Below are 14,772 nucleotides of genomic sequence, written 5' to 3'. Positions count from 1 at the left end.
GCATGACCAGTGTCCCTGCAGATGAGACTGTTCGTGACTTGGCTGTTATGCCTTCCCTCCACACTGGATGTCACTATTGTCTGTCGGAAACTGCAACGCTGACCTTCACTTCCCCTCCCCCTCTGTGTCTGACAGGTCTGCACAGGTTTGCACCATCATGTGTGCTGATGCTGAAGCATGCATGTGCGACTGAGTCTGCCTCACGCTCCTCACCTCCTCCTCCTCCTCCTCCTCATCTCCATCGCCGGCATCCTGCGTTCTGCATCCCTCTGCGCAGGACTGCAGCCAGCGCAGCTTCAGCATCACTCCAGCATCACTCCAGCATCCTCGAAAGAATCCATTTCTCACAAGCATCCCTCCGAGCTGCACACACCCCCTTCTCTCTCTCTCTCTCAGATTTCTTTCCTCCAGCATCCGTGTGACAAAACACAGCAGCCACGCAGTCACATCCTGGGTTAGTTTACCCCGCCGCATCCCCCTCTCGCCTTCTGCTCAGCTGGTCTTCCTCCCTATCGCCCATCCGCTCTCCGAAGCTCCGTTCAAGAAAAAGCAGGCAAGCTGTCTCTTCTTCCAGTGAAAGTGTCTCTTTGCTGGACAGCCGGGCTCCCGCTGTCCCTCTGGAGGATGATCCTGTGGATGAAGACGGAGGAGATGGCGCTGGGGGAGCTGCTGGAGAGGCTGAGGACGGTCACCAGAAGCATAGGTGGGAGACAGCGACACATACAACACAGTCTCTCGTTAATGTATTGATTGCAGAAGAGTGCGCATATTTAAGGAACATGCAGGTGTTGCACTCATCTGTGTGATAAGAGACAATATTGCTTCTCTTATTTTAACCAGATAAAACGTGAAAGAAGCTGTTTATGAAGGAAAAATGTGGATCATGATGATCATGATTAATATGATGCTGTTTCTGCTTAAAGCGAGGAAGATGTTTTTATTACAAGACCTTTAATATTTGAAGCTTTCAGGGGAAAATGTGACTCTTAATATTACATCCAATAAGGGAAAAAATACAGCAACAGTCCGATTTTAATTTCGCTGTGACTCTGATGTCTGCGGACATTTTGATTTGTGTTGTCATACAGGATTGTATCTCATTGCCCTATTTCCTCAGTGCTCCACCCTGATCGGTTACAGTATTTGTTATGTGTCCATCAGAGGAGGTGTTGAGGGCAGAAAGTGAGACAATGACCTACATATATCCTCACTGTAACATGGACTGGTTACTTAACATGGACTTGACACATCACCTCTTAGATTTTACTGTCATATTTGAGTGGTAATGTTTTGTGCAGAGCTCCCTAAGCCCTTCATTTTTTCCCCCTGAATAATCCATTTAATTCTGATTACAGTGCATATTTCTTACCCAGTCATGGAAAAGGAAGCTGTTTCTGAGCCCTTTTTCCAGACTGTAGATTTGATGCGAAGCAGGAACACCCTGCAGCCTCGTAATTTAACCGACCGCCCCTCACCGAAGGCCGTTTTCTCTCCCCTCCTTGTCAAACTAATGCCACTTATACGAGTGATTCTCTTATGTTCGCCTCTCTTCTCTTTTGATCCATTTATAGAGATCTGCCTTAATCCACTCACTGCGAGCACACGGCCACTCTCACAGGGATGAATGCACACACAGTCCACTCTAGCACACCTTTCATTTCATGCTGTGTTAATATCATGAAGGTCAGTGATTCCAGACTCGTCTGGAGAGGCTGCAGCTGCTCATTTAGGAAGAACTGAATCACACACATCGCAGTTTTCCGATCATGATTCTTTCTTTGCTGTGAGTGAAGGAACTATGTTTGCACAGCTGCAATTTGTACGTGTCTGTTATATGTTTTTAATGTGAAAACGCCTCATTTATTCCAGTGTTTACATGATTTTTTAATCTGCTATAATGATGGGGGCTTTGCCGCAAGTGGGCTCTAGTTGCATCCTCTTCTCCTTAGCACCAGCGATGGTGAAGTAGTGAGTGGGTGGACTTGAGTGAGGAGGGGGGCATAGCAACAACCAAGCAAGGGGAATAAAACTGAACAAAACTGAGGCTAACTATAGCACTGAGGGCTGCATAACTCTACACCAGAAAAAAAATTCAATGAGGATTTAAAAAAGGGTCGTAATTTAAAGGGGTGTTTTGAGTTCTAACACTTGCATACATGCGACCGTCGGTAGCAGGAAGTGTGACAGGAATGTGCTGCGGCAGGAGGACGAGAGCGGTAATCGGCTCAGAGAAGAGACTCTAACGCTGATCACAGAAGACAGCACAGACGAGGAGAGAGTGAGGAGAGGAGATTCAGGGAAACAGTCAGCTGAGGATGAAAAAGGGATTTAGCATTGTCTAATCTTTCAAACTGCTCACTTCTCCTGAGCTGAGAGGAAGGTGTTTCCTTTTCCCCCAGAGGAGAAGTTACAAACAGCTTGTTTCTCTATCAGCTCCTGGCCTCTCTCTGGCTCTGGCCTATCATTTCATATCCTCAATCTGATATAAAATCAGAAGGATCTTTTTGCACCACATAATGTGGCTTGTCTTGGTGAATATAGTCTGTGGCTGTGATCTGATCCGTCCATCTATCAGTGCAGTCAGTCGGTCAGTAGTGAGTGGGTGGATCTTATCTGTGCTCAGGCGGTTTGTGCTTTTCTTCCCTGTATATAAATAAATAACTGTGTTTCTTGACTGCTGGTCAAACAGAACTATCCTGTTATTTACCATGTTCACCATCTTAGTTTAGCAAGTTAGCATGCTAACATTAGCTAATTTGCAACAAAGTAAGTTAAGAATCATTGGAATTCTTGCAAGAATTCTGTTATGAATAGAATTGTTTGTTACATTAAAATCATGACCCAATTATAGCGCTTCATAAAGAGATAAGGGTCACCAAGTTATTACAATTCATCCTTAAGGGAGCACGAACGTTTGCAGCTTTTTAGTCGACTCGCCAAACCTTGAGTCTGAGTCGAGTCTCGAGTCTCCGGTGTTCAAGACCGAGCCGAGTCACCAAAGAAGAATCCGAGTGGAGTCTGAGTCGAGTCCTCAAGGTTGAAAAATGCTGATAAAAAAAATAAGAAGAAATACAACCTTACCGAACATCTTAGACCCAGTGGTTGAGTCACTTTAGAGGCTAACGTTACCGTTAGCTAGCAGCTAGCTAACGTAACGTTATCGACGGTCCAAGTAACTTTAGTATCTCACTTACTTTTCTGGATGCATCCAGGACAGATGTCTGTTCAAGTTTCAGGTTGTCCCCGTCTTCTCCTCGATGGTTCTTTTACATATTGAACATGTTGCTCTGCTCTTGCTTGCATTTGTTATAAAATCTTTGAAAGCAAAACGCATGAATGGTGGTGCCTCTTTAGGCATCGTGGCAGGAACTGTTGCTGAATGAGACGGCACTAGAACGCGCACACAGGCGAACATATTATCAGGGCCTTATCAGAAACAATAACAAAAACAATAAAACAGTCCCTATCATTAAATATAGGTCCCAGAACTCCTCTCCATCTTCTGAGCCTGAATGCAGTCAATGCTCGAGTCCAAGTCTGAGTCATCAGTGCTCGAGTCCAAGTCTAGTCACAAGTCCTGAAGTCGAGTCAAGTCGAGTCCTAGTCCTGGATTTTAGTGCAGGAACAAACACTGAACGTTTGTACAGAATTTCATAGCAATCCATTTAATAGTTGTTAAGATACACATGGCTGCGCTGGAGGAAAAGTTGGATGATGAGGAAAGGAACGGTGATTGTACGATATTTCCCTGGATAAGTGGAAACTTTGACTGACTAATGTCGCTGCAGAAAATGTCAGGAGATCACCTACTTCTTACTGGGAACCAAATAAATCTGTACAAACATCCATTGCAATCAGTGCAATACCAGTTGAGATATCAACAATGTATTAAGAACACCTTTGCCATCCATAGTCACACACACGATGTCGGTTAAACTCTATTTACCTGTGAAAAACAACAGCAGTTGATTCTGTTATGAAGTATTTGTAACTTGCAGCCCTTCTCACAGACAGCCTCTCCTCCCCTCTCTAACTGGGCAGTTGACCTACTTCCAGTTGATTCAAAGGGACACATCCAGTTCAGCCATTCACAGGTCGCAGCTTTTCCATCAGGAATGTGTTCATCTGCAGTCAGCGAGGCTTCAGGGGCTGTTTATCTGGCTATAATAGTCACATATTGTATGTAGTGGTTGGAGAGTGCTGATTGTGGCTAGTATTGTGATGCCCTTGTTTGAGTGTGTGAGAAAGACTGTCTAGTGTTTGCTGAGGGAGCTGCTGTTGGATCTTAGTCATTTGTTATTGCTCAGATGTTCCTCTGCTTCATTGTTAGGATAGAGAGCACACTAAGGAAGGTTTCCCATAAATCAGACACATATAAGACTTTATTGTTACCACAATGGTGAGTGTCAGGTTCCTTTTAGCTTGAGGGCAGGGGTGTCTGCCTCAGTGTTCTTTGCTGTTCATCCCTGGAGGGGAAGCAGGTGTACAGCCAGATGGATATTGCAGGTTAGTGTAAGTCTCTAATCGGAAGCCTGGGAGAGTGCTGCCGTAATATAGCATCCTTTATTTATTGCGCTGAAGAAGAAGTCTGCAGAGGAATTTAAATGTCAGATTCTTATAAATTTTATGTGTACATTTGTTTTCACCATCAGCCCTCCTGGTGTCAAATGTCCTGTAAGGAAATGTTTCAATGGTAGACAGATTGAAATGAAATGTGGACAGTTGTGTCCTCTCCAAGGATGAATTCTGTTCACTGCCGAGATCCCCTGACTCTTCATCTAACCCATCACCAGGTCAAAAGTTTTAAGTGTGTGATGCTAAGTTTTGTGGCCAAATAGCTGCAATGCTAAGGAATTCCACCAGCCTCTTATTTACTTTATGCTAACTTTTAATTAGCGAATGTTAGCATGTGGCGGCTGTGGCTCAGTGGTAGAGTCGGCCGCCTTTCAATCGGAAGGTTGGGGGTTTGATCTCTGGCTGCTACAGTCGCATGTCAAAGTGTCCTTGGGCAAGACACTCAACCCCAAACTGCAGAGCCATCGGGTTTGAATGCGCATAAATACTCATAGGAGATTGGCACTTAGGCCTTTGGCACTCTGTGTGTGAAAGGGTGAATGTAACATGTAGTGTAAAAGCGCTTTGAGTGGTCTGAAGACTAGAAAAGCGCTATATGAGCACAGTCCATTTACAATTTATCTAAGATAGGGGCCATGTTGAACACTAAGCCGGATATTTGCACCACCATTGTGATGGCAGTTGTAGGATCATGTTTTCTATTAGCTCAAAGCACCCACAAAGCATTGCTAGCTTTAGCGACAGCTCTAGTCTTAGGTTTTGTTGTGTTCTTTGTGTGTTTCAGCTAGCCTAGCATCGCCAAACTAATGGGATCTCTTTGTTCGTTTTCTCTTTCCAAAGCGGTTTTATCAACAGGCGCGGCTCAAAAAGCCTCAGGATGCTGCAGCCGTTCAAAGGAATGAAGCGTGTGACGCGCAACAGGCTGCTAGGCTAGGTAGCTAATTCAAACAACCAAGCAATATGTGCTCTAGTTTAAAATGATACATCCATGTTTGGTGTTAGCTTTCAAGGATTAGCACTTGTACCATTTGTACGCAACATTATACCGTTCAATTCATTTTATGCTGAAATGATAGCAGATGCAGAATGTTTAAAATCTGCGGCAGCCATCTTGTTTGTTTACCAAAGTGCTTTAACAGCGCTCTACAGTACAGTTAGTCATCGTATGAAATCCATCCCTTAAACAGTTGCGATTGGCCCGACCTCATTTAGGTCGGAGGAAAATGTTTTGCTAGTTTGGTGACCTGACTGCCAGAGATAATGAAACATGACCATACAGATTTATCTCGCTCCCAGGCTGCATTTCAACACCTGTGGTTATAACAGTAGCATGAAAAGAAGGTCAGGACAAGCAGGGCAGCTTTTGTGTGAGTGTGTTTAAATGTATGTCAGTGTGTGAGTAAACTGTGATGTAAGGTTATGATGAAGTAGCGCACAGGAGGAGGGTGATGCCATAAAGGAGGGCTCAGACCTGATTAACAGGGGAGTGGGAGAAGAGAGGGGGGAGACAGAGAGATGGAGGGTAGTTACGGGTAGATTGGTGATGTCGTGTGTGTTTCCTTCTCCTGCAGTCGCCTCATCAGTATGTGTGAGAGTGCGGCTCCTCTCTCATCTCTATTCTGAGCCTATAAACTGAAAGCTGCCTTTTGCTCGCCAGCTTTAACTGCACAAACACACACACGCACAAACACACACCAAGCTCTCCATCAACCTCTCTCCCATCAAAGAGCGCCGTCTGTGTTTGCTCTTCCACCTCAGTTACTGACCACATACTGAGCGACAACACACTCTGTGTTTAAGAGTTTAAGAGTTGCAGTTTCATGTTCTTCTATCTCTCAAACCACTAATGATTAATGCATGAGAGAATCTGTGCGATAGGAAGAAGGGAAAGAAAAGGCAGATTAGTTAAGGAGTGGAGGAATATAATTAGCCCGGGCAGCAGAAGGGGATTTGTGCTCCACCGGCTGCCCTCTGCTTTCCCCCCCTTCACCCTTCCCCTCTCACGTCCTGTCCGAGCTGTCAATAGTTGCACTTGCGACGAGGTATGCACCACAGTGTGTGTGTTAGCGCAGAGCAGAGCTGGACCCATTTCTCACCTCTAGTGTGAAGAGTTTTTGTCACAGAGGTTGTGCAGACTGTGACTCAGCTCTTTTCACTCCTGCTGGCTTTGCACGTAGCTGTTTCCTCGAGTCCCCAATGTGGCTCTGCGGAGGAGAGGACACCAGGCTTTTCTTTTTATTTGCACCCAATGCAGACATCTCCATGTGAAAGCATGTGGGCTTGATTCCGAGTGACCCGTCACATTACAACAAAGAAGCTCCTTCCCATGCCTGCGCTGAAGTCCTGCGACTCGGAGTCTATTAGGGTGTGCGGCGGAGCTTTGCAGGTGCAGCGGAGGGGGGTCTTTCTGGATGACAGAGGTTGTTTGAGAGTGTGAGAGAAGCAGCCGGCTCTCATGTCTCTTCACGAGTTTCTGCGGGAGGGCGGGGAGGCATCGTGCCGGATCATGAACCGGCTAAGTCATCTGGTGCAGAACCTGGACATCTCCGGGCTGGGTACTCCTTTTCCTTTCAGCCCTGCCAGCCGCAAGAGCTCCTGGAGAGACTGGGACGGTAAGACTAAAAGAGGAAGGGAGATTTTTGTGCATGTGTGCAACTTTGTTTGTAAAACTACATTCCCATGTGTGTGTGTGTGTTTGTGTGTAATATATCCCTGATTGAAGCTCTGGCCAGAGTTCTGCAGGGCATCATGCCCAGAGCTTCACACACTGTTTCCTCTGAGCTTCTATTGCTCCCCACTGAGCTGTTTCTGTGTCTTTATGTGTATAACAGTTTGTGTGTGTGTATGTGTGTGCGTGCCTGTGCAGCCTAAACAGCCACTTCACTTTCCAATATACAGATCTCAGCAGCTGCAGTGGGTTTTTTTTTTTCCGTAGCAGTAAGAGATTCTTCAGCAAATGCAGAAAATGCAGCACACAGCAACTTACCAGCAGAGGAGATGGTTCAGAGGAGAGAGAAGTGCTGATTACAGCTGCTGAGTTTTCAAGTCGGCGTCGGGGTGTTGACACTTTGAGATCTTGGTTTTTTCGTCACTGCGTTGTAAAGGACTTCCCCAGGTTTTACTGACAGGCAGGGGGGAAAGGATGGTGAGGAAAGCCCGGAAGAAAAGCGCTCCTCAATGGGATAGTGGGATGCCGATGGTGCCGCTAAATCAACGTGAGTCAGGGGACGTATGGATGGTTTATGTGTCTCTATGTAAGGGTAGGAAACTTGTGTACTTTGTCTGCATCTTTGTTTCTAGTGTGACCCTTGTTTTCACGATGCAGCCTCATCTGTCACCAAGGTCGTCCTCTGATATTTACGTCCCCCGCATGAATGTCGCTGCACGTGCAAAGCTGTCGCAGCGCCTGGCACTTATGGATCGCGCGTGCCTACGTGAGCAGAATGTGTTGGCATGCATGGACCCGACACGGATGTACTGTATGTTGTTCTTGGCTGCTTTGTTTGTCTGTACCTTCAGCTGTGCCGCTTCATGGAAAGTTTTCTTTCTCAGCTCTGTTTAAGTCATTAGCCAGACGGTGAATTCATACAAGAGAGGAACTATTTTGTTCGGTTTTACAGGCTGAGGCCACGACGGTGCCTTCAGGGAAAGAAGGGATCTTTTTCAGTCTTTTCAGGACAGTTTGTGCTTGTTTGCAAAAACATCTTCAAGTTAAACCTTCTACAACTGATTCTTAAAGTGATTGCTGCTTTAGAACATGTGAAAAACAGAAGAAACGCACAGAAAAATGTCATGCTCAGATTGCAGATTGACACACGTATGTTTTATAAATAAAAACTGACTCGCCTTGAGGACTTGTATGACAGATTAAAGCACATATGACGGTGTTTTTTTAGTGGGAGGGGAATGAGGGATCAAGTCAACGTCAAGCTGGATGTTGCAGATTCAATTTATACTCTCATAACATTGCCAGACTCATAATCAATTTAGTAGAACTAAAATTATTCTTCCTTGTCAATACCCATTGCCTACACTACCCACAATACAATTCAGCCACTGTCAGATAGAGATTTAGGTGGGTTATGCTAGTAGCAACTAATGTAGCCGGGAGTTGCTAACATGAAACACAATCAATGAGCGTGCTGCAGGGGTTTGGTTAGCTCACGCTTTTCTCACTCCACATCCATTTTTTCATTTTAGAACTTGTAGTGTTTAACTGATACTGACTCAAGTGACATCACTTAAAGAGATAGTAGGTTTGTTTTTTTTAAGTGGTGTTGTCACATACAGTAGATAACAGCCAGCATGACCACTGTCAGGAGAAACCATCCGTAGCTAAGCTATACGCTGCTGCAGACGGTGTCAGGACTACCACATCATTAAGCCAATAAACAAATGTAAATACAATATAATGGAAATGACAAAGTGCCGTTCACAGTCGGGACTAGAGGACATTGTTTTCCTTCACATGCCGTGAAGTGTATAATGCCGTATGTCAACAAAGTTCTGTTGAGTGATAATTGTGGTAGATAGCGGTGGCTAGCTCCGCTGAATGTAAACACCGACACTCCATGCGTAACGCTGAGACAGCTCCACGTCTGCACCGATCATTTTTCTGAAGAGGATTGTGCAAAAGTGGTGCCGAATGATTCAGCTAGACTCTTGCTAAAGATCTTTACTGAACCCAACCATCAGGAAAGCTATCACTAATCAAATGAATGAATGAATGAAACAACTCACCAAACAACCGCAGAATTTTCCCCATCTCTCTGTCGGTCTCATCTGTAAAAGCACTTCCTTGTGTTCTCTTGTTCATTAAAGTATCCTCTAGTCTCCACCGCGAAGAGCGAGCAAGAGTTTAGACTTAGTATTGATAAGTACCTCATACGGCCCCACTTCAAAACATCTGAACTATCCCTTTAAGGCGATTCATACATTTTCCCACACCTCCCTCTGGAGCCACAAAGGGTTTCAGACAACTTTATTCACATATGCAGTAGTGGTATGTAAGACCTAATAAGACCTACAAAGACTATAAGTAAAATCTGTTTATTTTTTATTTAACTGGTCAAAAAAACTAAACAATAAAGGCACCATGACTTGCAATAATCTTTTGGGTTTTTTTAGCTTTGCTAGCATTTCTTGCTGACTGAAACTCAACTTTTAATGGATGCAGAACTTCAGGGTTAAAGGACGAGACTGCTCTCAGTGTCGGTACTCGTTTTCTTTATGTGAACACACACAAAGAACGAGTGTCTATAAATGAGATTTGATCAGTGATCCGACCCTTTGTTTGACCCTCCCGCTCGCTTTGAATTGTGCACTTCTTCAACCTGATGGCTCTGTTGTTTATCTCTCAAGGTTTACGGCACTGATAACCCCGTGTGTGTGTGCCCTCGGTCGGAGCGCAAACACGCGTTAAACACAAAACCAGGCCCCCGACGACAAACACGCCTGCAAGCATACATGCACACATATCTAACTAAACCTTTTTGCACGCTTAACTTGTATGTAGATAATGACTGAATTAGCAGACACAATTTATTCTGATTCTCACTGAAATGGAATCTAAATTACCACATTCACTGAAGAAACAGAGTCTTTCTGTGAGAGCTCTCATTAGAATTAAGTCTTTCAGTAACTCTGTAAGAATGGCCTCTTTTGAGTGGTGTCAACAAGAATAGGGGCTTTGAATAGATACAGTCTGTGAATGGTTAAATGGAGATGCAGCTCGTGTGAATGGGCTGGTCAGAATGGAGGCTTTGTACTTTTGCTCCGCATCTCCTGAGATAAGGCAGAGGACGAGCCGGGGTGTGTTAGCCTAGGTAAATGAGGGCTGGGAGCCGTAGCCGCTGTGATGCAACATATTTCATAACTTAGCATGTTTCTGATAGTGTTACAGAGTCACTGGATCCCTTTGAGAGGTCAGATATACATCCGTAAAGTTAGAGGCTCTTTCAACCGGGAGGGGTCAGACAGGTAATTGTCCTTCCAGGGGAGGGGTACCTGGGCGAGCAGGGAGGGTGCTACACTGTGGCTTTTGTCTACAGGGAAGGTAACCTGAGGTTGCAATAGGAAGTCCCCGCAGTTACTGAGTGACGTCCTGCAGGCTGTAGAGCACCTGCAGCCTGACAGAGAGCGACAGGCTGGATGTGCAGTTAACGGAAAGGTGGAGTCAGAATGAGAGGGGGATTTTTGCGGTGATACCTTTTTACAGAGGTGCATGGAAGAAGGTTCGCAGGAGAGAAGGGGCAAAGAAGACGTAGACGAGGACAGCAGGATGGGAGGAGAGGTGATGGAGGATTCAGGCCTCTCGACGGAGGAGGACGCAGAGTTAGACTCAGGGTTTTGCCTGGGAGTGGACTCAGGGGAAGGTGCTGCAGGCTCAGAAGGACTCCAAGATACAGAAGAGCTGGACTGGTTTGCAGATTCTTATTTTAACGTGCAAAAAGAGGAAAGAGTCAGTCCTGGAGGGAGTCAAACTGAGGAGGAAGGTGAGGCGGATGCTGATTCAGGGTCAACGGAGGATGAAGAGACTGAAACGGAGGTTGATGATGAAACTGAGGAGGTCAGAGATGAAAAGACGGAGGGAGAATTGGACGTGTTTTTGTGTCCGGTAGAGGAAGGCGGAGGTCATGTTCGGATCTCCCTGGACGAGGTGGAGAGATACTACAGGTTCTCTCGCTGCTGCCACTGGCTCTGTGGTACGTTATTCTTCCCTTGTCACCCTGCATTTTTAGGCAGTTGTTATATGGACCAAAATAAGGTTCTGTTGATCTTAAGACCACATCTTCCTGAGTGCCCCTGCTCCTCTACCTTTGCTTCCTTTGTTGTCATGGGAATATTGAGTCAACTTAGCTGTGCAGTTTCATCTGCAAATATAACCTCTGTAAATCACAGAGGATGTACTGTAGATACTTGCTGTGTGTATCTATGAGAGATCTGGTATTGATAGGATTGATAATAGTACTGTATTACTGTGCTCTATCTATATGGAACCATGGGTAAATATAAGAATCAAGCTAGCCACCAATAATGGTATTTTGTTGAAAGTAGGCTAATGCTAATATCAGATGTTTTTTTGTTGGTTTTAGTATCATCTTCCAAATGATTCAGGCCGACAGCATCCTGACGTACATTACCGACTTTTGGTTGTAAGATGTGATGATGTTAACCCACCATGGGGTTTTGACAGATATCGGATAGGCCGATATTGGCAAATTGCGGTGGGAATCACAGGGTAACTCACGATACGATACGCGGTATGTGGCCCACGATAACGATAATATCATGATACAGAGATTCTGCGATATTTGATCAATTGCAGACAATCATTTAATGATACATCATGATATCGGATTAACCTCTTCTTGGGTCAATTCATTTTTGTACACGTTAACCTCGTTCATGTCATAAGTTTCACTACGAGGAGTCATGAAGTAGTGACGCGGTGGATTAAAATGTTGATATTTGGGGATTATTGATAATTGTATTGCACGAGTCAGGACGATGATAAATTGCAGTATCGATATTTTGTCCCACCCCTATTGACGAATAATTGATATTCTGATTTCAGATTTTTGCAAAATTCTGGATCTGAGGTTGATGTCCAGCAAATTTCTGGTCAACTCGATTGTGGGAGTGTTGTTAGATTTACTGGCCTGAAGCAAATAAGAAAATAGCACAATGTTTTTGGTCTATTTACTGGTTTATTGATTTTGTTATTTTTATTTTTTTCAGATTGTAAACCAGATCTTTCTTTCTTTATTGCGCAATAAGAGACCTAGCTGATTGGCCGAAGTGTTAACCGTCCCCTTAAACATGACCTTTTTTAACCTTCATCTGAACCCTGTCACCCCTCGGCCTCTTTCATGATATTACATCCGGTAATGCTCAAACCTTATTAGTGCTTTGTCTCTGTCCTTCCTCCTCCATGGCCGTGGCTGTAAGCCCCTTATTCCCACTTGTTGCCCTCCCCCATCTCTCTTGTTTTGGATTCTCCCTCCATTCTATTTCTGCCCTTTACACCCCCCAACTCTGACCCACCAATACTCAGAGTATGACGGCTTTTCAGACTCATTTCAGGTTTCTTGTAGGAGGACATAAAAGCATCTTCATAAAAGAGATTTATAAATCATTAAATGTCTTGTACCCAGCTTGTTCCATAGTTTCCACACTTTGTTTTTCTTCCCCCCCGTCTCTCCTGATGAAGCCGCGTGTGAGTCTTCTGCCCCGTGTAATCTGTGTCAGTAGTGGCAGGCGGTGCAGGTGTGTGACTGTGACCCACTAACGTTTGACTCGTCACCCACAAACGTGAGCGTGAGTGGACGCTAATCCCCGTCGTTAAGCCTTTTAAAGAACATTAGCTCTTCAGTCGGTACACACCAGCTGTGTGTGTGTTTACGTATGTGTGTGTGTGTTCAGGGAGCGTTGGAGTTATGTTGTGTTTTGTTCAGGGCGTGTATTTTCATAAGGAGCAGAGTTTGTCTCTTAAGAGGGGAAGATTTTCATTTGTGTTCTTCATTACAAGGTTAAAACAACAAATACTTCGTTTTTAATTATCTACCATGTAATATAACACAGAGAGGTAGTATTAGAATAAACACTAAAGTAATTCGAGCCCTTATTTTCAGTGCGCGTAAACATTCTTGTTTCCTGTTGGGAGGATTTGGCCCGTGTGTGTCAATATAAACACACTTATTCCACAAAAAAACATCCTTTTTTACTTCCTGTTTTCTTATAAGATGTTTGTGACGTCATCGATACTTGCTGATGAGTGAACACACAAAGAAAAAGAGACCAGAAAAGACACTTGAGTGGTTTCACTGTCCGTCCATTCTCTTCTGTGGGAAATACAGTAGTGCCTGAAACTGGCTCATCCTCTCTCTTTCAATTGGCCAGAGGGGCTGTTTCGGATAGTGTCCCACTGTGTGAACGGAGAGTGGAAGTTTGGACGGATTGAGGAATTTCACTGTAACAAAACTACTGTAGTTTATTTTAACAGCATAAGAGCGTATTTTATGTTACAGTACATGACAGTAGGATAACCAGGTTTTATGGTAATTTCACTGTGTATGCCAGCGTGTTACTGTTTTTGCAGTGTTTCCCATACATTGATTTTCTTAGCCACAATATCAACATTATAATAATAATAATAAGACTTTATTAAGGACACAGCGTGAGGTCCATAGCACTAAAAAATAATATATATATATATAAAACATAACAGACAATACATACAGCAATACATAAACTAGTACATCAAGTGAGGCATCAACTAGATTATGACACAAAGGTACATACATTAGGTAGCTGTGTGTACGTACAGACTTGAGCGCCAGTGGCTCCACAATCTCGACGAGAACCGCACTGAGCTCCTCTCACAGTTACTCAAATACATTAAAATACCATTACCTGAAACTGACAACCTGCACATGAACCTGTACATAAGATTACGTATCACAGCAGAGCAGTTCGGCACCCCAACATTTACAAACATTTCACTAGCACTGCACCATAAAATGCTTTAAATAAAGCTGTCTTAACATTAACAGTGCACATGTTAAACTTCTGTGCGAGCATATTGGCTCCACATATTGATTTTCTATTTTTTTGTACTATTTAAAATCCGCAAGTTCGCTTAGCTCCTCCTTGCCCCGCTCTCGCTCTCAGAGAGACTCGGGTCCCCGCTCCGTTCAGAAACTCTTCACCGTTTGCGTCTACAGTCGACTCTATAATAGCACAAGTAAACACAAGTTAGCCACATCTTCACACTGTAATTGGTGAGTAACTTTAATGACGCTAACTTTACAGGCTATTTTTCCGCTGGCTTCAATTGAGTCTTAGGATACCGTACCTACCTTATTTACAGAACTGTTTAATAACACAACTAGTAAAACCTAGTATGTGGCTGACCACGTCAGGTCAGTGTGCGCTTTTGTTGGCAATGCGTTACAAGGACTGTCCTTATGAGGCCGATGACAATGTGCTTGAAAGCAGGTGCATGCTGTGGACGTAGGTGAGGGCAGCAGACAAGCAGCGGAGGAGCAGCCCCGCCTACTCCCCGAACAAAGTGTCCAGAGCCGTATAGACAGAGAGTCGCGTCAGTGGAGGTCTCTCTACGGCTCTGAAAGTACCGTCACTCACTCTGTCAGTCAGCTACTCACATACAGACCCATGTGTAGGGCTGACCCCGTT

At 44.4% G+C, this 14,772-nt stretch overlaps 1 protein-coding gene across 4 annotated transcripts in view; it reads left to right on the top strand.

Moving 5' to 3' along the window:
* The first annotated feature begins 621 nt into the window (after positions 1-621).
* Positions 622-14,772, top strand: part of mcf2lb (mcf.2 cell line derived transforming sequence-like b) — a 47,345-nt gene continuing 33,194 nt past the window's right edge. For 3 of the 4 annotated variants that reach the window (XM_069662810.1, XM_069662808.1, XM_069662807.1), the window contains exon 1: positions 7,031-7,187. In XM_069662810.1, coding sequence (XP_069518911.1) covers positions 7,031-7,187 — 157 coding nt within the window. Of the gene's footprint in view, positions 704-7,030; positions 7,188-14,772 lie in introns of those variants that run through there. The other variant, XM_069662809.1, reaches the window with a different exon arrangement.

This window comes from Semicossyphus pulcher, unplaced genomic scaffold (genome assembly GCF_022749685.1).
Source record: "Semicossyphus pulcher isolate SPU_LCO1_2020_fin unplaced genomic scaffold, fSemPul1.0.p SCAF_15, whole genome shotgun sequence".
Classification (NCBI taxonomy): domain Eukaryota; kingdom Metazoa; phylum Chordata; class Actinopteri; order Labriformes; family Labridae; genus Semicossyphus; species Semicossyphus pulcher.
This window is presented reverse-complemented; position numbering and strand designations above follow the sequence as displayed.